This window comes from Fulmarus glacialis, unplaced genomic scaffold (genome assembly GCF_000690835.1).
Source record: "Fulmarus glacialis isolate BGI_N327 unplaced genomic scaffold, ASM69083v1 scaffold8795, whole genome shotgun sequence".
NCBI classification, from domain to species: Eukaryota; Metazoa; Chordata; class Aves; order Procellariiformes; family Procellariidae; genus Fulmarus; species Fulmarus glacialis.
The window spans coordinates 20864-44491 of NW_009214976.1; the positions used below are offsets into that span (position 1 = coordinate 20864).

At 38.8% G+C, this 23628-nt stretch overlaps 1 protein-coding gene across 1 annotated transcript in view; it reads right to left on the bottom strand.

Annotated features, from left to right (window-relative positions):
• Nucleotides 1-10727, bottom strand: part of LOC104077519 (cAMP-specific 3',5'-cyclic phosphodiesterase 4D-like) — a 29818-nt gene extending 19091 nt beyond the window's left edge. Inside the window, exons 1-2 of the mRNA XM_009578796.1 lie at nucleotides 10684-10727; nucleotides 10192-10383 (exon numbers count right to left, since the gene is read on the bottom strand). Coding sequence (XP_009577091.1) covers nucleotides 10192-10383; nucleotides 10684-10727 — 236 coding nt within the window. The remainder of the gene's footprint in view (nucleotides 1-10191; nucleotides 10384-10683) is intronic.
• Nucleotides 10728-23628: the final 12901 nt, after the last annotated feature.

A 23628-nucleotide genomic window follows, 5' to 3' on the forward strand; every position in this document is an offset into this window, starting at 1 on the left:
GGGGGAAAATGTACAAAACATATTTACACCAATTTGACACATACCTTTTCATGGACAAGATATGGTCAAAATAAGATTCCTGGTTAATCTTGGTACAATTTTTATAGCATAAATTATAAGTCTAGAGGAAAGAATCTTGACGCTTTGTATCAGTTTAAAGCATGATCATACTGGTTTGCCACACTCTGCCATGTGAATGAAAAACCCACTTATCTCACCAGGATAAGTACTGGCTGAGGATGCCAGCCAGGCTTTAAATCCAACTGGCGTGATCTGTGCTGGATTCTCTGGCTACAAACTTGGGACACAGCCTATTTGAAAGAATAAAGCTGCCAACAGACTTTGAAAAGCCCTAGGGGACAGTGGCTGTCTGGAATCCCTGCACTGTGCTCCACAGCAAGGACTAAGGCTTTTGTCACATTGTCACAAGAATTGACTCCTATTTTACAATGTTCTTTTTAGGCTTTTTTTTTTTTTTTTTTTTTTTTTTTAATATAGAAACATAGCAAACATAATAGCAAGGGAAAATCCATACTGTCTATACACAACATACAAAATAGGAAAGAAGATGAACATGAAAGCAGTCTTCTGTATGAACCAGAAAATCTATTGCAGCCTCCTTTTTCAGTGTAAACATCTAAATTTGGATTAAACATGACATCCACTCATTTTTGTATATAAGGCTGATTCAGACTTACTGTCCAATAACATGCTATAAATACAGCTTAAATGAGACATTTGTGTTTTGCTTGCACATACGCTGGAACATAAATATACCACATGCAAAATCACAAATGGAGAACAGTGAGCAAGGTGATTGTTTACCCTAATTGCTAGGATTTTTTTTTTCTGCCCCAATAACATTTTACAGGTAAAGCCAAATAAACACACAAAACCCATATGGATTAGGTATGCTGAAAATACACGTGTTGCTCAGATTCAGATTTTAGCAGCAATGAAATCTGATTCTAGATTGCACTCTGATACAGTAATGGAAACATCATGTAATGACACTAGCCAGCAGAAACTGTGCTCTAAGGACAGAGAGCAGGAGGGGTGGCTGGCTGCTCCATGCAGCTTGCACTTTACCATCATCTGCATTTGGAGAATCCAAATGGGTTGGTTGTAATACTGATTTTGCAGGGTCAGAAATCACAGCGCTCCGAGTTAGTTTATTCTGCAAGAACAGTGCTTCGGGTCATCTCAATTTCTGAAGACTTTGAAAACAATTTTCTAGTAATCCTAATATGAGAGAGCCCAGGCCTGGCTCCAAAAACTAAGGCTGACTGGGGATACGAGGCCCCTCTCAATGCTGTGCTCACGTTATGGAGTGTGACAGAAACTGGGTTACAGCTTTTCCCAGATAGTCAGTGGGTTGTCAGTGGTTTGCGTCTCATTGAAAGGTTGAGTGCCATTTGGGGGATGATCAGGCATCTAAGGCAGGGGCTAGAGGCTACGACACTGTGGGCGGGTTGGGATTTAGGGTTGAGAGGACAAGCAATTGAAATTGTTGATGGAGTCACGAGCTACAGAGGAGGGGGTTGTTTTTCCCAGAACATTTCTTTATTTCTGAGAACATATATCTTAAAGGATTTTTGAAAGAGCTACTTGAAACCAGTTGTTCTATCACACAGTAGACAGAAATTAGACCCTGAATGAAGTAGACTCTTGTCAGCTGTTGTCTGAGTGTTTCTGAACACCACATTTTTCTGTAGAACCATGCAGTTATGTCCTCCTGATACTTCTTTCTAATACAACAACAGAACTTGCCCTAGTTAGTCAAAAGTATTGCTGTAATATTGGGAGTTCTGGAGAGTCCAATCTACTTAATTTCAATTGAGCTTAACCAGATGGAAGAGGATTGGCTCAGAGAAGCCACCGTCCCTGAGAAGTACGTTATCCCAGCCAAAAGGAAGGCTGGTTATAGTAGTTCTCCTTAGACTATTTAACTAAGCAAGTTAGACTTAGGAAGACACACTAAAGGGAAAAACCATTTCTCCAGTATAAACCTCACTAGCAAATACTGCAGACAGAAGTGTTTCCAAACACCCTGATTAACTTTATATGGAACACAAATCAAGTTACTCCACTATGGCATGTTGATGAAGAAAACAATACTTGGCCACCTTATCAGAGATCCAAAAGACAGCTCAAAACAAATGTGGATTATTACACTGGCTGATACACACCAAGGTATGCCATGTATTGACGTACCTGGAGCTTTCCAGGTATAATGAATATTTTGTACAAGAAAGTTTGCATACTTGGAGTCTGCTCTGTTGGAGTCATCAGTGTTAGGTTACCCAAATTACAACCTTACTTCCAATTGAACTGCATTAGGACCCAAGGTGAGGAACTCTCTAAAGACTTGGAAAGACAGAATGATCATATCCATTACAGACTAAAGGACTGGAAAGGAACAGTGAATACCAAGGTGTTTTTAAATCAGTATTCTGAGATTTAATCCAGGCAGTATCAGGAAGTATTATCTGGTTACCTGTGTACCTTACTGTGCATCACCAGCGTCATATCACAGCGCCTGTGCTTTTGAGCAGACAAGAAACAAGAGACTTTACTGGGCGATAAGGGCAGCTAACTACGTCTCCGTGATGGTGATCTGAACCAAGACCCATCGAATCCAGAAGCTTCATTCAGAATTGTTGGATGGGCTGGAAACAGAATCAGCTGACTAACTCAAAGAACGGGAAGTATTACTATTTTTCCCCATTCCGCATAATATGCTATAAGAACACTAACAGGCTTCTTCCAGCTCCCATGAAAGTATCATAGCACCTTTGGAAGAGTTCAAGGAAGATCAAGGCCTCTTGTGTCAGACCCAACTACTTCCTTACTCAGGGAGTTTAAACGTTTTCCAAAGAGACTGCACTCACACATCTGGCTTGGGTAATCTGCTTGAGGAAATCAGGTAAGTATTGGGCCATCACAGAAGGATGTCAGCATATGTGCAAGATATGAAAACACAGGAGGATAACTCAAGAAATCAACTGTATCATATTGCCCCAAACAGCCACCAAACTTCAACACTTTAATCCTACCATAATATAGCAGAGCATTTAGATGACAGGTGGACAACTCTGAGCAACCGGCCTGCATTAAGTCTGACAGAGAATGATTCAGTCCTAAAAAGAAACAGAGCATGGACTTGCCAGAGTGTTTCACTGGCATAGGTGGGTTTCCTTCTAAAATCAGAAGCCGTCTACCTGGGGGTCACTGAGGCGATGGCAAAGGAACAGAAGCTTCTGCAGTGTGGGTGTTGGTTTGTGTGTTGAAGGAGGGGCTGGATTTAGCCAGAAGATGTAGGACTTTGAACCAGAAAAGAGCTGAACTCAATCAGAAGAGTCCAGGCAATTCAGCAGTGCCGTTGTTGGACTGCTTATACAACAGAAATCATCATTTAGCTCTAAGTAAGGCTGAAAAACAAACAAGCATCAGTAACTAAAGGATAGGTTTGTTTTCTGCTCAGATTAGAGAAAATTAATGAGTGGGTGTGCACACATGACTGGAAGCAATCAAGTCAGTGCAGCTTAATGAGTTACCATTAATCAGTTTTGATTGCATTAGCTGACACACATAAACTCTTGGCTTGTTGCAAATAAAAATAAAATGTATTACCTGGAACTGCTTTTAAGCAGCAGACATTTGGTTGCTTTCTTGTCCCTGCCCCATATGCTTAAGTGTTGAGAACAGATAGGACTGTGTTACTTCTGAAGAATAAGAATACGTGACTTTCCATGTGAGTCTCCTACTGATGCTGAAAGATTTCCCCTCTAAAAGAAATAAGAGCAGAGCTGCTGAGAACAGCACCTACTGAAGGTAACTTCCCAGCCTGAGCGAGCTTGCTCTCAGCCAGCTGCAGGAAGATTATCTCAGCTTCAAGGTTTAGAAAAAAGGGTCCCCTAACCAAATTCAAAGGCCCCTAAATGTATGTATATAAGAAGAAACAAGAAGACTTCAATAAAAACAAGGCAAAACCACCAGAATTTCAGTTTGTCCATTTTCAAGGAATGAACTCTACCCCTAACGCAGCATTAGTGCCATTGCAAGCATACAGAGAGTTGTTTGTGCCCTGGGGGGTGAAACAAGAACTAATGTTCTTCTGGGTTGTGAAATAAATTCAGCTTGTGCATGCAGGTGATCAGTGAGCTGGAAAAGTGGCATCCCCCAAAACATTCGAGTCCCTCTTTACAAAGTTCCCTTTCTCCACACTGCTCCCATCCTTCAGTATGGTGTGCACACACGCGCACACATGAAACACACCCATCCTCCTGCCCCTCCACTGCAGATCTGCCTAGCAAGCCCAGAGATGCGTGGTGTTGTGATGTAGCTGAAATCCCAGCTAAAAATCGATTTTGGTACCATGGTTTTAATAACATGCCACCTTTGACTGAAGAGGCTTAGGAATTCACTCTGCTTTATTTAGCACAGGAGCAGTAACTTGCCACTTTGTTTCAAACACTCATTATTTCCAGAAGAGGGGAAAAAAGCCTGATACGTTGAAAGTGTTTGAAGGGGAAGTGATGCGTTTCACAACTGAGAGTTATTTTTGGAAAAAGATTAGGTTTTAGCATTCGGACATAAAACCAATAATGATTCTGTATTGTCTGAACATAAGATAAAATCAGTTTGCATTTCATCAAAAAAATCCTGATTCAACAACCATATAAAGGCATGTTAGAACACCTTAGAACCTCCTGAATTAAAAAGCAGATCAAAATACGCCTTCTCAATGCGAAAATATTCTCTTTTTGTTTACAATGTAACTGATTTCCTGATCAAAAAATGAAGATAGTGCAAACTTATTATTTAAATTTAAGCAAACAGGAAATTACTGAGTTCTTTGTTTTGGATTCCATTTGTAAAATGTCCCAAGCAACTGGAAAGCACACAGTGGTCTTTTTAAAAAATGTTTTTGTTTATTACTCAAAAAAAGATTGTAAGTGACTAACTAATTATTTATCTTAATTTAAGCTGCAACCTGGAGATTTCTTCAATTTAAAAGATCTTAAGAAGAAAAAAGCAAAACCCAAAGAAGCAAAATATTGGCCTATTTTTCCTAAAGCCAGGTAAGTACATTTCTTTCCATGGACAAATAAATGTCTCAAGCAATTTAATACATTTTTTCATTAAAAATTGTTTCTAAGCTGAAACACACATAGAAAATGCATCTTAAAACATTTTTTTAAAGCAGGCTGGACTTTGAAGTTTAACTGGCTCTTTTCAGCCAGTTAAAAAGATAAAAGAATGTGATGAATCATAAAGAATTTCAACAGCAGTTTATCTGGAAAGAAAGACGATTATTTCTAATTTGTTAAACTGAAGTGTAATTACTCTGCTCAGTAACTGCGTGTCTTTTCTGCTGTCCTACAGTCTTGGTCAGAACCTTTCAGGGAAAAGGTTTTTTTTCTCCGTAACTTCAGATGCATACTCACAGCATTTTATTAACAAATCCAGGCCTTGCCGGCTCAGAAACAGAAGAATAAGGCTGTATCACTAATAATTTGGCTTCCTGTTCTGGATGAGAAAATATATCCTCATTTCATGATTTTATTGGCATATTAAACACTCGGGTGAACGTTATTAACTGTCCAAGTTTGCCATCTTTGTCTGCCATTGTTTTAAAGTACATTCCCTTTATGAATCTGATCCAGATTGAATACAATGCAATTTTTTTAAAAGATGAGCAGACTGTCCAGAACCGGGAAACACATGTGCGAGTTTACCTCAAAAATTCTCTTCTCTGGTGTAGTTAAAAGGATATTTCAGCCCATTTGCAGCTTCAGGTCAGGACCAGACCTGTCAGTCACTGACAAATCAGGGAACTCCCTGCCTTGGAATTTCCCTTTACTTAAGGTAATTTTTGCAGCCGGAATAATTCTGTTATTCTTTATTCTTTGCAAAATTACAGATTATTTTTGCTTTATTTTGGAAAAAAATACCCACACAAATTAAAAATCCCACAGCTATTTCTCCAGCTATTGAAGAAGGGAATAAGTCATCCTGACAAAACAACCCAAATCTCTGTATGTCAGTATCCATGTTTATCAGACTACAGAGGCTCTTTTTGTTCCAAAGTAGTCCACATTTGGGTTTTATTATTCGAAGAGAAGATTTTTTAGATTTTTTTGGTAAATGTGGAGCCAAGGTTTACAGATACGTTCAAATACAGTCTACAAAGCAGCACGTCCTCTAGGAGAAGGCAGGATAATACTGTAGTTATAGGGAAAAAATCCTGGAGTAAATTGCATCCTCTTGACATCTGTTTTACCAGGGACAGCAGCAGAGAGATGCTACTGTTTACAGAAGGTATTGGCAGAATAGCAGTAGGCTGGCCAGTTTGGGGAATGGGTGTACTGCTGGCCATTTAGCAGATCACCAGGCCAATGACCCTGCAGTTCCCTATGGTCAGTGTTCCCTGGCTCGGTTCTGGTGCTTTAAAGATGGAAGCAAGGTTTAATAGAAATTAGCAGATTTTGTGTAATTGTACTAACCAGAGCTTATATTGATATTTCACCTCATCACCTGAGTGCTGAGCCTCTCTAAAGAAGGCCATAAAACTCCCCACACCAGCTACTTTTTTACTGAGTGAGGTTCAGTTGGCCAAGTCCTGGGAAGACCGGGATATTGCCGCCGAGCTGTGTTCTGTGATCTTGTGGAAGTGGGAAAAGGGTAGACTTAAGCAGTGCTTATTGTCACATGCCTTTTCCCCTAGATACATTCAGAAGACATAGTGGAGCTCAGACAGATTTCTGTACCGAGAGTGTGTTGGTCCTCTACTCCGGTCTGCTACATTCTCGTCTGCTTCTTCAGGGTTGCAGACATGCTTCTCTCCCTTTAGAGTGGCAGTTAAAATATGGGCTCTGCCCTAGCTAGTGGACTGCCTGTTGGCGTCTTTCTAGTGTTCATGAGAGTGCTAATGATTTCACTGAAGAATCCATTTTTTAACCTGGTGATTCTCTACAAATTCAATCTCATGCTCTGTTAATCAGAGCAGTGATCCCATAGCAAGAAAGACATAAAAAGTGTTACCACTGCCGCCTCTGTCTGCATTTGCAAGCTCTGAGCAGCAACAGCAGTTCAAACAGGTAAGTATTAAGTAATCAGGCCACCTTTGCAAGACATCCACATTCAGAGCTCCCTGATTCACTGATGCTTTCAAATGTAAACCTGATAATTCTTCCAGTACAACACTGATGACTTCTCTCATCTTTCAGCTGGTTTCTGTTCCCTTTTTTCCCAGTGTTGCAACTGTGCTGTTGGGGACTTTTTTTTTTTTCAATTCTGCATTCTTTATTCTCCTTCTCTTTAAAATTGTTTTCCCATCTGTCGTCACAGATCCTGCCCTGTAATTCATCATATTAGCTCACTGATCCTCACTGGCTTGCTCATTCACTTCTCTTTCTCTTGCACATCCTCATCTCTCTGCTGGAAATCCCATAGCCAGGCTTCACAACAAATCTGTACTCTTCTGCCTTGGACGCTGGATCTTCCTGTCTAAACCACCTGTCTTTCCAGTTCACACCCTTGAATGGCTTTTTCTCATCTCCTCCTATCATCTCCATGTGCTGCTTTTTTTTCCTCTCTAGGACCATGCTATTTCTTCCAAGAGATAATTGAAAAAATATGTTACTGACTCCCACACCTTTTAATCTGTTTTTCTTTTCTTACCACACAGCTGCTTTTTCTGCTTCTTTCAGTGCCATAACTGCACCCACGGTTTGTCCCACTAACCTCCTCTCATCTAAGCAGCCCTGAACTCATCCTGTCTTTTATTGTTTTCCTTAGCTAATCTGGCTTCTCACTTTAAAATACACTTTAGTCTCTCCGATTTTAAAAAACTTTCCACGTCCCCCTTCTCTGCCCTTGTTTCTGTCAGTTTTCATCTCAACTCGCTGAATGAAACTCCCTTTGGTTGCTCTGTGAGGTTTACTACTTTGGGCATAGGGACTCATTGTACCTTCTCCTGGGGATAGTATCTGACTGCGTTAGTCTCTATTATCACCTTATGCTTCAACTTTAAGTTGTTTGTGGCAGAGCCCATCTTTTCATCTTGGGTTTTCAAGGAGCTGAGCATGACTGTGTTCCCTTCCTTGGCTGGAGCTCAGAGCTGCTGCATCAGCGAAATAATAAATAATGATGGAATGATGAATTCAGTACTTTAGCACTGCCATCCACTGGCCGTCTTTGATTATGACACTCCATATTTGACTAAAATCTTAAAAGTTTTGTTTTTGTTTCATCTGCTGTTACTGACGTGGAAAGCATTATTGTAAGCACACGATTTGAGAGTAATGGAAATGCCAGAAATCTTTATGTTACATTCCTTCCAAATAAAAGATGCATACCCTTTGCTTTCTATTTTGCTTTACAAAGTGAAATATTGAGGTTGGTAACTCAAGTGCTGAAGAATCAGGGGATTCCAGGTTAAACTGTTATGTACAATTAATTGATCTGCATTACCTGAATGATGTGTATGTTTTGTAATATATTTTGCTCACGCTTAAGAAACATGCAATACTTAAAATTAAGCATGTAGATAGACGCAAAAGGGAAATAGGATAATTTGGGAGTAATCTAAAATTTGTATGATACTTCCCCTGACAACCCTTCCAGCCTCCACCATGTTTAGGAATGCCCTGAACCAGAGTGGTTTCTCTATTTTAATAATCTTCAGTGGGTTTATTTTCCATGAGCACATCCAGTTTCTCCTTGAACCCATATATAAAGAGCCTGTGGTATTTTTTCTTTATTTTTTTCCTCGCTATTTATCTTTTTAAACTTTCCCCTCTTTCATTCCTTGGTTTTCTTTTACTTTGTTTCCATGAGATAACCAAGCTTATTATAATTAGGCTTACTGATATATGATTAATATTCCACAGTTAAAACCACTTGTCTTTTACATTTCCTAATGTGTTCCCATCCTAAACAGTGGCAGGAATATTTACCCTCTTCGTACAACAGCTCCTCTATGACAGGAGACTGTGAAAATCTGTGAAAACCAGATGTGAGGTCCAATAAATTTTATACGCAGATGTGTTTTAAGAAAATTTTGAAAGGAAGAATAGATACGAATATCCAAAAAGAGGTATAATTAGATGGACTAATCAACATTTCTAATAATTATATATAAGCTAAAACTAGAAGTGTTCAATTATGACTGCAAGTTAAATATCAGGTGAAATTTCACTCATTATTATGAAAACCTTTTTCCTTTGTTGTGCGTATTGACTCTGTTATTTTTTAAAGAGGATATTGATTGGGTTTTGCCTCATTAAAAAACAGCGTTTATATTAATGCTGGATTTTTAATGCTTTAGACTTTCTTGTTCACTAGGGGACCCTTACAAGCCTGGTCCTTTATTTTAGTGATTTATAATTGAACCAGAAACTTGGCAGTGAAATTTGGAGCAGATAAGGCAAACAAACAAACAAAAAAATAGTTATTCTTAATTTCTACTACTTAGAAGTGAGTAGAAGCTAGGACATTTAACATGTTTTTAGCATCTTACAAATAAACAGAGATTTGCATCTGCCTTCCACTACCCATGCAACCTGGGGTCTACACCTACTTGAAAAGTATGATCCACTAGCAGAAAATACACACATCACAGAAGAATAGTGAGAGATGACAGAATAACTTTCCCAAGGCCTTTTGTTAAAATTTTGCCATTTAGTTAAAAGGATGTTTGAAATAATTTTTGCCTCTCTTGAATTTATTAATTTCTGCCAGCTGGTACATCTTTTTTCTAAAAACCTAAAAATACCTGGTGCAAATAAATTGAATCTTTTTCTTAAGAACATTAAGAAGCAGAAATTGAGTTTGTATCGCTTCTCTTGAAAATAACTTAACAGCCAGGAAATCAGAGTTTTCCTTAGTGTTTTGATATACCAGTATTGACTGTCTTCATTATTCTGTCAAAGGTAACAAAGTGTATAAACATATCAAGTACACCCTCATGATATCCTTACTTTCAGAAAACTGCAGTAACAAATACAAGCTTCATTAGAGAAATAAACAAACAATTATCCATGACTAAGTAGCATAAGTGATTACTGTCTTTGATTTTTAAAAGAAATTTCTTGGGGCTGGAAAAATCTTAAGACAGAGGACAAAACATAGGCTAAAAGTATTTTATAATGTACGTAGGCTAAAAGTATTTTATAATGTACTTACATATCACTGGCAATGGAGGAGTTCCTGGACATGGACTTTGGAGAAAGATCATAGTCACTGTCTGACCGGTAAAGGAAAGACTCCCTACGTTGACTGTGGACAAAATTTGCCTGAAGAATTAGCCCTGATCCAGGGCTCGTCATGGGGTCCAAGGGACTTCGTCCCGATGATGTACCATTGTCTACATCGAAACTGCAAAAAGAAAGGAGAAAAAGATTTATGCCGTTGACATAAGAATTTTGAAAGTAATAAACACTCTTCTGTGAATTTATTACTAACTAATTCCTTCTTGGTAATAATGGGGAAATAAAGACATGGTCAAGTCCACTGCTAAGCCAAAAAACAAGGCACACAAGAAATATACTTTAAAACTGCTGATAAACAAAAAGAACAAGTCTGAAGGAAAAGAAATTTGGTAGAGAAAGAAAACACTATTAGGAATACAGGAAGCCTTATGCTTCCCTGCATGCAGAGTATCCGTGAGCTCTATACCTGAGGAAACACAATGTTTCATTGTTTCCTTCCTCAGGCCCCATCTCTCCTGAGCTGGGCCCCCATTATTCTGTCTCCCACTGTTGAGGCAGTTGAGAGCTCTTCAGTTATCGAGTACTGAACCCTAACATTTCATTACTACCCAAATATTTCAAGAACATATTTTGTCTTACCCCAATAAACAAAGTGCTGGGTTGGGATTAAGGTGTATGTCTGTGCTTGGGCATGTTTGCATGCATTAGAGTTGCTATTTTACAACCAGATCTAGGAATTGAGCTCTTTGCTCACTGCCAAGCAGCGCGACTTCTGTGGCCATTCGTGTCTTTGAACTACACAGCATTTCTAGCTATTGTATTTGGTATTAAGAGTGGTAAACAGGCTTATCATTCCTAGGGAACACTGCTGTCATGAAAGGCAGAAGTGTGAGAGGAGAGAAAGAAAGAGAAGGAGGGAGAAGGTGCTCTTTCATATAGTCTGTGACGTTTCCACAAAGGGCTTTGAAAATCAGTGCAAAGACCTTGAATGGGAATCTGCAATCAATTAGAAACTAGCGCAGGGTGGGCAGTGCTGGGAGGATGTGCTCATGGCAACCCGTGTTGCTTAGCAGCCCGACAGCTGCCTTTGGTACCGTATGGAGTCTTTTTGGAGCATGTGGCTCCGTCTGTGGTATGCAAGCTCAGAGGTCACAAATGTGTAGATTAGCAAGACTATGTCTCCATCTGATGGGATGGAGCATATTTTGTCCAGCCAGAAGTGGAAGATGGCTTTTGTTTCCCTAGTTGGTTGTGTCTCTAAAATCAAAGATCAATTTTAGTTTTACAACATAGTAGGAAAGGTATGCATGAGACCTTGGCTTATAACTACTTGGGTTCATTCGCCATACTAATGGGAACTTAAATAATACTGCTAATGCATTTAAAATGAGGGATGAATAGAGGATCTTTCACATGATTTTTTAAACATGGATAAGTGTTAGCATCATAATATGTATTTGCAATGAACACATCCAAAGTACTCATTTTGAAGATAGTGTTCACGTGAAGGACACCCACCAATTTCTGATTATATCTAATGACAGCGGAAGAGAAAATAATCAGTACATGTCATCTGTTGATTAGACTTCAACCTGGCGCGGGTGTCACAGCAGGTACATGCTACTCTCTGCGCTAGCTTGTTTCTTGCTGTTATCGACCATTGACCTGAGGTTGCAGTTAGGTTTCCACTTTAATGTTTTACTGAAGTGACAGCATTCCCATGGCCTGTTTTTCTTTGTTAAATGAACTAATCAAAGAAACATATATTGCCTGTTTTGACGGAGATGCACATTGTCTGGCAGAGAATGGACCTTGGTTTCATGTTATTTTGCACATATTCTGGAACGGCAATCTTTCTGCCGCTCTCGGACTATATTATTTATTTTTTATTCACCTTTCACAGTTTGAATGTAGAAAAGCAAAATGTTTTGGTTTTTTTTTCCAAAAAAACTGCTCAGAAAATGGTATTAAATAAATTTGAAGACAGCTTAGCAATTTAATCCTCTTTTCACTGTAGCTCCTCTTTACATTTCATTTTCCCTTTTCATTGCATCTTTGTGATCATTGTGAGACCTGCTCACAAAAAAATATTGAAAAAAATACCGGAAAGGGCAAGATAGCATGAAAACTACAGTAAAACATCCTTTTCAGCTTATAGTGCCATAAATTAATAACCATATTGCCATTACTGCTAGCATGACTACTATTATTCACTAGCAATCAATATCTTTTGAGTTCAAATTCCTGAGTATTCCAGGAGCACAAAATACTCACAATGCCAATGAAGGGTTTGGAACATCTGTGAGCTCATCATACCCAAATTTCCTAAAACTTCTATTTCATTGCCTAAATAAATTTTTTTTTTCTTTAAACAGCTGCAAGAACACACAGACTCCTAAACAGTACACAGTCTGTATGTTCTGTTTTGTCTTTCTATTGAGGGCAGGAGGGCAGATCTTTCATGCAATTTTAGGTAAAATAGAAGAGAATTGTTTACTCCTGTGCTCAATAAGACTAATGGCAGTATAATTTCAAATATATATAAGCTTGTCTGAAAGCTCTAAAGCAAAAGTTAAAAGTGGGATAGAAATAAAAGAAGGTAAAGGTAAGTCTGTCTCACAGCAGGAAAAATTTGAATAAGGAGTTGATTATTAAATTGATTTCTTTAACAGTGGACTTAATTATTCAGCTGATTTAAAGGTATTTTATTGGATTAAAGAAACATACGGTTTTGTTTGCAGATTTGTTTTCTTTTCTTCACCCACTTTTTGAGGACATGATATGAATATTTTATTACCAGTCAGAAACTAAGGCAGGCTTCTGTGAGTTTGCACTGACAGATTATAACATAGTGAGTTTTTAAAATGTAAAAGTCTATTAGATAAAATTGCAGTTTCATTGGCTGAGAGAGGACCTGTGGTTTGCAACACCAGGTAACTACAAGTATGTGCAAGACTTGCACATGGCTGTTGTGACAGGAATTTTATCCTGTGATACTGTGTTCTGTCCACTAGATGGGTGTCAAAAGTAGTGAAAGGGATTCAAATATATCAGCTAGGATTTGGCTCATACTACTCAACGAAAATGTCTTTTATGTAAATATGCATCAAGAAAATATGTTCAGTCCTACAGTCAAAGAGGGACTGTGAACATAGCACTGGTTTGCCAGAAACATATGTTTATATTAGAAAGTTTCTAAAATGCTAGAGCAGTTAAGTGTCTTGTTTAGCTCTTACTTACTGAGACATTTGCTAACACTTTCAGATACCAAAGCTTGTAGAAATCTAAATGACAAATGTGTTATTACACTGAAAATCAAATTAATTGTTTCTTTGGCTGAATCACAAGTTTTAATTGCAAAAAATGGCACTGTTGATCACACTGCATCAAATGAACAGAGAATCAGAATGGAAAATTGAAGACTTTCACACAAGTAGTTTGTTCTTTCTTGATGCGTACATTGAAAAAAATTAAAAGTTTAAGACACAAAGTAGGATAGTATCTTTATTTTGCCTGGATAGAAATTGCAGAAAGTCAGTTGTGGTTGCTTGATATTTATCTTTCCACTCCTGTTAATTTTTAAGCCACAGCAAGAATATGCTGTGAATTAAAAAGTGCACATTCAGTGAACAAACCACAATTTACTCTCTCCCTAGTGTGTTCCTCAGCCTCATTGCACTTTTGGTGGAGGGTAGTCTTTGGAAAGGAAGAGGGAGCATGGAAGTTGTTACTGAAGGCACAGGAACTGTTTTGCCACCATTTCACAGGCAGAAAGTGGCCATTTAAAGACAGAATTTTCCACTGTTGTTCTACAGCCAGCTTTGGGCACTTTGCACAATACATGCAAACTGAAGCTGCTTTTAGTGACAGAGGCATTTGGCACAGCACACATCACAGAATTTTCTATGTTCAAAAAGCTTTGCTGCAACTCCACAGATGCCAAAGCGATGAAAAGCCAGGGCTAATTCAGCAACTTTTGTGTCTGCATTTTTACAAAATGATTTATGACATTTAGTGGATACTGTTTATTCACAGAGCCTGCCTTATTCAGTGTTCAGTGATGACAGATATGACATCAGATGAAAGTTCAGCCTTTTTTCCTTTTTTGGCTATTTATCGTGTTTGTGTGACTTGCCCACCATGTATCATCCAGGCTCTGTACTCAGATGAGGATAAAGGTGGTGAACTCTCTTGAGCAACTTGTAAACATTCATGGCTGATCCTCCCTGTGCTCCTAATAGGACAAGAAGTAATAATATCACAAGCAACCTTTAGGAAGATTGCTAATGATTTGCTTCAGGCAATAGTAGGACTCTGTGGCAAGGACAGGAGAGGTTCTGGATCCTGGATCTCAGCAGCACTGCTTCATTGTTAACGACTGCACAGCTTCTTTACCCAGTGAAAGAAACCCTCTGTGGACTTCCTTTGAGTCCTTAAATAACTCTCTCCTACTCTCTGCAAGGTTGCTAAAAGAAAAAAGGGGAAGATCTGTGTACAAAACATAGCTTTTAGTTACATAAGGAGTAATGGCACCATAATGAATATGCACAAGAGCTTATAATTAAGGCTGCATAGAAAATCTTAATGTTGGTCTTCCTTATTACTGAGAGTTTAGCAATTTAATCCTGTAGCTTTTTGTTGGGGATTTTTGTTGTGTTTTGGTTTTTTTAGAGAAGTCAGCAATAGTAGAAGACGGAAGGAAATAAATTCCATCTCAAAATGAAGAATTTACTAGGCTTTCTAAGAATACAAATTGCACTCCTGATATTCCCCATTTAAGTCTCCCTCCAACCTTCAGCCTATCCAGTCTTGGAAACTATGGGGAGGGAGAGAGGTAGGAGCCAAATTAATTGACCCTCTAGGGACACCTTATCTTTTAAGGCCATCTTTAAACATTACAGAGGGACAAGCAAGTTCTAGAGGAACAAATTTTGTCCCCATCAAAGGATTCCATTCTCCTAGTGTCAAGCAATCTCTCTGGCCATCTGTGTTATTACCTACCTACGCATCTCAACGTTCTTACTTCCCAGAAGTCCCGTCCTGTGTTTTCACCTGGAAGCACAATCCCACCATCACACTGAATGGGCGCATTTGGCATAGCAGCTGTAATTCACTGAAATTATCACAGAAGAGCTGCCCTGTAGCAACTTCCTTTGGGCAAGGTCTTATTTAGTGCAAAAGCAAGGTAATAAAACTTCATTCACGTCTCCAAGGAAAAGGCAAGCTATTTATCGCTTGTGCCCTGCGACAGGAGCCCACCCCTAAAGGAGGCAGCCTGTAGCTACTGGAGAAAGGTCCCTTCAAATGCAGAATCCAAATTTGTTACTTGGATTGCTCGGGATGAAAAAAGCAGTCAGCCACCTCAGCTGGGTAAAAAACTGGCTGGACAGCCGAGCCCAGAGAGTTGTGGTGAACGGAGTTAAATCCAGTTGGTGGCCGGTCACGAGCGGTGTTCCCCAGGGCTCAGTTTTGGGGCTGGTCCTGTTCAATATCTTTATCAACGATCTGGATGAGGGGATCGAGTGCTCCCTCAGTAAGTTTGCAGACGACACCAAGTTGGGCGGGAGTGTTGATCTGCTCGAGGGTAGGAAGGCTCTGCAGAGGGACCTGGACAGGCTGGATCGATGGGCTGAGGCCAACTGTATGAGGTTCAACAAGGCCATGTGCCGGGTCCTGCACTTCGGCCACAACAACCCCATGCAGCGCTACAGGCTTGGGGAAGAGTGGCTGGAAAGCTGCCCAGAGGAAAAGGACCTGGGGGTGCTGGTTGACAGCCGGCTGAACATGAGCCGGCAGTGTGCCCAGGTGGCCAAGAAGGCCAATGGCATCCTGGCTTGTATCAGGAATAATGTGGCCAGCAGGAGTAGGGAGGTGATCGTGCCCCTGTACTTGGCACTGGTGAGGCCGCACCTCGAATCCTGTGTTCAGCTTTGGGCCCCTCACAACAAGAAGGGCATTGAGGTGCTGGAGCGTGTCCAGAGAAGGGCAACGAAGCTGGTGAAGGGTCTGGAGAAAAAGTCCTCTGAGCAGCGGCTGAGGGCACTGGGGCTATTTAGCCTGGAGAAGCGGAGGCTGAGGGGGGACCTCATCGTGCTCTACAACTACCTGGAAGGAGGTTGTAGTGAGGTGGGGGTTGGTCTCTTCTGCCAAGTAACTAGCGATAGGACGAGAGGAAACGGCCTCAAGTTGTGCCAGGGGAGGTTTAGACTGGACATTAGGAAAAGCTTCTTTACTGAAAGAGTGGTCAGGCCTTGGACCAGGCTGCCCAGGGAAGTGGTAGAGTCACCGTTCCTGGAAGTATTTAAAAGATGTGTAGATGAGGTGCTTAGGGACATAAATTAGTGGGCATGGTGGTGTTGAGTTGATGGTTGGACTCGATGATCTTAGAGGTCTTTTCCAACCTTAATGATTCTGCGATTCTTTGATTCTATCTGCTAATAAGAACTGAATTTTCATTGATCCATTTTAGGTAGTTAAATTCTGTTTTACTTTATACACTAAATATATTCACTGAATTCACTGAATTCAGCCCTAAATCTGTCCAAAGACAAATTTGGTGCTAATACACCAAATAATTATCATAATTTCTTCATGAAATACTGATTTTAGACACATGTTACATTCATTAACCAGACCGGGCAAGCACTTTGGTTATGTCTTTGCGACTTCTCTTAGGTCTTTTTATTGCTCATTAATAAACTAAGCATTAAATTGAGCCAACAGCTGACTTGGGTGTCCCCTTTTTTGCCAGACATAGTTATCTCCAGAGTTTAATAAAGATGAAACTTTAGAATTTTCTTCATCAGGAAGAAACAAATTGTCAGTAATCAGCCCCTTCCATAGGCTCCCACTGGACTTTAGATGTTAAATAGGTTGACCTGCACCATCAGAAAAAAACCTGTAAAAATAAATCAGTGGATTTATATAATTGAATAGCAGGTCTAAAATTTATTTCTCATATTAATTCTCTGCTCAGGACCTTTCAAAATGTTTCCTTTCTGACAGTGTCTACCCAGTGATGCAGAAGAGACCACATCTGTTTTTCTCCTTCTGCTTTCCTTTCTCTCTCTTCCCGCACACCCAGTAACAACTAAAGACCTCAGTAAAATGAGGAGAAAAAAAGAGAAATATTTATACTGACATTTTAGAAGGAATATCATATCAACTCTCTACATTTGAAGAAAAAAATTGTTTATATATGACCTGATATTTTTCTCTGTAGTGAAGTTAACAAAAACTTTTGTCTTCCGTTGCTTAAAAATATATTCAGCGAATTGTAAGCAAACGATATTAAAAGGAACAGATGATCTAAATCTGAATTTTCTTATACCACTGGAGAATTCAAGCCAAGTATCTACTTGTGGCTTTGGGTTTCCAGTTAAGCGATTCAGCAAGCAAGCCCTATGATTAACTCCATTTTTAGAAGCAGTGCGGATAGATTTTCCAGTATCAAAACTGCAAGCAGAAGAAGAAAATGTGACATTTCATGAAATTTGCTTTTAGCAGCAGAACTTGGCTTTTGCTTTTGCCATAACTGTTTTTGGAAACATTTAGAGTGTAGCAACGCTTAGTACTAATATTAAAAGCCCAGATAACAGGCAAATAGAACATGTGTAGGACAAAAAAAATTCATTGAAGCACAAAGGTTTGTAAGAGTTAGTCTACTCAAACATGTTAGCAAAGGAACTCCAACTATCTATTTGAGCTTCAGTCTCATCATTTTCTAGCAAGAGTCTTAGGAAATGTAGCCGATCTCTCTAAACAAACTGTTTCATGTTTTGTTGTCAAGTTTCCAAGCAAGGAGTTTCCTGTGATGACGATTCCGTATCTTCGGGCGTTTTGCTTAGAGCAGTCTCCTCATACTCAATTCAAGGTGTACTTTTCATAATGTCGCCTCATTATTCTCAATTATACCTCAGTGGTCTATGCATTTGGTATACAAGCCTTTGTTGCACCTATTAAATCAATTTGCTTGTTGCTCTCAGCCATATTGGAACTGTTTTTGTGATTCCTTTTATTCTTTACTTGGAGAAGGATCGTCCCTCACACGGCAATTTTTATTCTCTGAACTTGTCTCCTGCAAGTGAACATATTCCTAGTAATGTGATGTTCAGATAAGAATGCCAGATTCCAGATCCTGTTACATGGATTTGACGTTTTGATGTTTCTTCGAAGCTGAAATAGTTGTCTTACTGCAGTATAACAAAAATGCAAACAAAAAATTCCAGAGAAACAAAATGCAAAATAATTTCCAAGAAATGTGGTAATCTGTTCAGGCTTCTATTAGGTTTAAGTCACTTTGTATGGTTTTTCTAATGGTTTTTCTAGGATCTACTAATCCTACTGGGACCTGTATCCCCATTTTTAGATGACAAAAAAGGCCACTGAGACATTAACTGTTTTCCCCAAAGCTTCTGGTAAAATCTGTGGCAGGTTGAGGTCTGAATGAGGAAATCTGCAGAAAATACTGAAGAATCGGAACTATTTTGGGTAACATGAGATAAAGAAGGTTGAAAAATAGAACTGCTTGATCCAGACGCAAGAAAGAGTACACAGCAAATCCGAAGGTGCTCCCGCGCAGCCCACCAGCCAGCGGGCCCCGGCCACCTGCCGGCTCCCACTGCTGCGGGCGCCTGTCAGCGCCACCGCATTTCTAGGAGTGCAGTCTCAGCAGGACTGATGGTTCTCCATTTCATTATTCTGTATTATTTAATTACAGTCTATCTGTCAGCATTCACTTAAATAATTCCATAATGTTGTCTGCACTTATTTTCCGTCAGGTACCTTTTCTCTGGGCTCTAAATACTAAAGTACCTTCAAACACTTTTTTAAAAATCACTTTACCTGATTTCTTCAAGAAATCCTGGAACAGCACTGTTTTTCTTTCCAGGGTGAGTTTTGATCCAACTACCCCACTTCTTTTTCTGCAGCACTACTTTCTGAGCAGTATTTAGACACTGGGATGCAAAACCAACTTGCACTGAGTGCGACTATATAGCATGTATTTACTGTAGTTCACATTGCTATTAATTTTCTCTTATTTTAAATGTATTGGAATCAAATCTTAAAGCATTTCAAAATCTTTATCTAGCAATTTATAAAAATATCCAAATCATCCATCAAGCATACTGACTAATCCTAATTAAAATGCGGCTCCCTTATAAAATATTAGCAGAATACCTTTCTTTCAGGAAAAACTAAAATATAAAAATGAAAGTAAGATCATGGTTGAGAAGCAGACTGCTGCCAGAGCAGGAAACTCCAGTTCACTGAAAGAGCTCAGCCTCCTCTTTCTGCGAATTCAGTCGGATACCATCATCAGAAGTGGCCAAATTGCTTATATATTCTTTCTGAATTAGTGGTGTGATAAAGCAAGTATGTAGGAAAAGAGGTCGTTCCTCAGACCTGTAATAATTAAATCAATACCCTGATTGAATTACTGATGAAAGCACACAGAATCCAGAAAATAGGTATAAATGTTCCCCAGGGCTAACACTGGTATGCATTGGGAAGCTTCCTGGCAAACACATCCTTCTGAAGAATCATCATATGTAGCCACAACGATGATAAACACTTGGCATGGTCACAGAAGATATGGTTACATGTACCCTGTGCTTAGTGGCAGAGATCTTCCGCAAAGAGTGCCCTAGCCAGAAGCTGACAGGAAAAAGCAGTCGTGGTTGCTCCTGGCAACTCTCCCTTCCCAGAGAATGCAGCACAGAAGAAGATCCAAAGAGCCAGGAGGTGTGGTCGTCATGACAAGAGGAGATTGCATCCCTCAGCATCACCAAGCTCACAATTATTAAGTCTTTTGCACAACTGAGCTTAAGCCAACCTGTCTTCAAAAGTGTGTCTTCCAGAAAAGGGATAAGAGCTGTGGACAGAAAAGTCCAAAGAGAAGAAGGTCTATAGCCCAAACTAAAAAAGCCCTACACGTAGAAGATAAGTTGATTTTTTTCACCAGTACGATATGCACACACAGATATCTACAAGAAATTAAGACCAGCTTCAGGGTAGAGTGGACAGGAGGCAGCTGGATAAGAAATTGCAGTTGTCTCTTTAGGCAAAGAAGGTGTCTTCTAGTGTTGCTCTAGATCCCCTTTGCCAAAGGAAGCTCCATTAAAAGGAGACATATTTGACAAGCAACATTTTTTCTCACACTGTTGTAAAATTCCTCTAATTGCAACAAACAATTGCTGGCAATAAATCTTATATGAATTCTATTTCTGCAAGAATTCGTGATGTGATATGTTAGCAGCAATTATCACTTAAATCATGGCATGTATTGTTTAAAGCTTAAAAGCTCAAGGTATTAAGAGCTTCAGAGCTCTAAAATTTTTGTACTTTGCTTTTTCAAAATTGTTTCATTGAAATCCTTTCCACTTCAGTTCTTTCCATTTCAGTTCTTTACATTCTGGGTGTTTGGAATTTTTTTTTTTTTTTGTATTTTTTGTATTGTATTATTTTATATTTTATATTGTATTTTTGTATTTAGTTTACCAAATTTGCTAAATTTTTAGTTGCTTCCACTTCTCTAGACTTCTACTAAATGTATCAAGGTCCACTTCATACTTTTTGTTCTGGAAATCCTTGCTACAGTTTTGCCACATACAAGCAACAACCTTTAAAGGGAAACAAAGAGGTCAGGAGCTTGCCTTGGAAGGGTGCTGAGAATGGAGTATCTTGAGTGTATGCGTTCATATTTTATTTTATGTGATTGTAGATCCTGAGCACATTGACTGAGTACCTGGTATGTCAAGAAATAATTCTCGTCACTAGTCCAAAAGAAATTATAATCTACAATAATGGATCATTTGGGGCTTATTTTTCTTGATTTTTATTATATTATTTTAATGCTATATTATATTATTATAATGCCTAATAACATTACTTAAGAGGCCTGCCTGACGCTCCACATTATAAGACTGTGTTTTCTTCCTATCGTTACTAAATTCTGTCCAGGTGTGCTGAAATTTTCCTTCCAATTTTTTTTTTTTTGAGGGAAAATGGGTCAACTGTTGATGAGAAATGTATTTTTCATATTTAAAAAAAAATCTGGAATCTATTTTGTGAGATATTCCAGTGACTCATATTTTGCAGCAGAGAAGTGGAATTTAGCCAAGTGTCTGCAAAATGCTTTTTTTGCTGATTCCGTGAACGTCTCCATAAATTTCAAAAAGCTTAGGCCAAACTTAAGTCAGCCACCTCATGTATCTGCATTATTGAAAAAATATTAAGTGAGAGTATATTATTCTTTAAAAATCTCCTGCCTTGCTCAGGGCCTAAGAGGGCTCTGAGGAGCAAGCCCCTGTCAGTGGGATATTTGTCTCACTCACTGCAGAAGGTAGGTACTGAATCAGGCAATGGCCTACAGAAAGGTAAAAGTGCTTTTATCATCAGGAACCGGAAATAACATTTGCCCAAGCTGTAGAGCACCTGATACTGAACTAGTCACTTACACCAACTTTATCATATGTCACTAATTACGTGTTTCTTATTCTTGAGATATCCACTCTGAATGGCTGTTGTTTGAGTCATGCGGGCATCAGCATTTACAAATACAGATTAATTCAGAACATCTGAGCAGCTATTGGATGGATCAAAGGTCCATCAGATCCACTATTCTCTCTCTAGTAATGGCCAAAAGTGAATGCCAATGGAAGAGGATAAGAACAAGCAAGTAGAAGTGATATCTCCCCAGTGTATCCCAGCCCTTCAGCATTCTCTCACTCTTTCATGAAAACTATGTTCTGAATACATATGAGTCACTCTATGACAAGTAGATCAAAAAATAGAAGTCCTAGACATCTCATTTTGGATACTCAATTTAGGGAATACTTTCACTTTAATCTCTATGTTTTAATTCTCTTATGTTAAGTAAGGATGATAATACTTCCTCATATCACATGAGTGATATGAAAATTAATTTAATCATCTCTGAGAAGCAGTAAGGTATCACAGAGATGAACACCATAGAAAAGCCAATGAAAGCGCTATAACTTCTTTTCCAATAGGCCTGAACAGCAGGTTGTCAGTAAACCACGTGGCCATATAATGAGCAGCAAGAAAATAATAGAATACCGAACATCTCATTAATTAAGTTGCATTCGTTCTGTGCACTCAGCGAAGTAAAAGCATTATGGAATCATATAGGTAAAGTCTTTATCAAATTATTTATGCACAGGACTAAACCAAGGTTCCTAAGTCAATTGTAATGTTGGCATTTCCTTCTTTTGTGCTTGACTTTTCAATCATAATAATGTGCATATGAGGTTATTAGGTATACATCTGTGCACATGTTGGAGAGATGGCCTAATCTCTCTAAACTCTTGCATTTGCTGTTGTTTTTCTCCAATTTTCTTTTTCAGCCTACTGTAGCACTATCAACAGCTATTACTGGTAGACCAGAAATTTCAGACTTCAAAAGATGCGTTGCAGATTTGCTTTCTAATGCTTAGTATACAGATGAACAAGTGCACGTTCCATTTTGGTTATAATGCATGTTTGATTAACTTCATCTTCTGCAGACTTCAAGATCATTGGAACATCTCATTCATAGTCTCATTATGATTAACTACTATCGTAATATAAGCATGGTCTCTCTAAAATCTCTTGTGCTCCTATATTGTCTATGAAATTTCTGTTAGTCACTGTAAGATCCCAATTGCAGGGGATGACTGTTGAACTCCGAAAGCAAAAACTGTAAAACAAAAGCTGTAAAGCTATAAATACTGTGCTTTAACTATTAACAAAATAAAGAATGTATTACGAGGTTTAAAATTTTATACATATTATGCAACTCACATTTGGTAAAATACGTAAATAAGAAGTCGTCTATGAGTTCTCAAGAATCATTCACAAATTAACTAGAAAGAAGAAAAAACAAAACAGTAGATGCTACAGTCTTCAAATGCCACACACAGAGCTAAGCTAAGTATGCCTCACCAAAGAAATGAGTCTTTCTCTGTGGAGGAATGCAGTAACAGAAATACCAGTTTACTCTCTTTACTTGCAACAACACATTTTTTCCAGTATTAAACAAACTTGGAAGCAGATTTGATGTAGTGGGTTGAAACAGGAACTGAAAAAAAATACACTTTTTTGTAAATGTGAGTGATCTGACAAGCCAAAGCTGTTAAACATCACTGTGAATTGCAAAACAAGAGCAAACATTCTCCTCACAAAGCAATACCAAAGTGTTTTACTAAAATTTACAACTCAGCCTGCCCCATACAGAAATATGTATCTATAGAACTATCAACACGTTCAAGGACAGCTCAAGCTTTTCTCATCAATTACAGAGTTATTTGTAAGTGCAAGCCAATTCCAGAGAATGAACTTCGTACTTCAGTTCGCATTAAGAATTTCAGAGGGGAGCAGACTGAGGGCTTTAAACTAGGTTCGAAGGGGG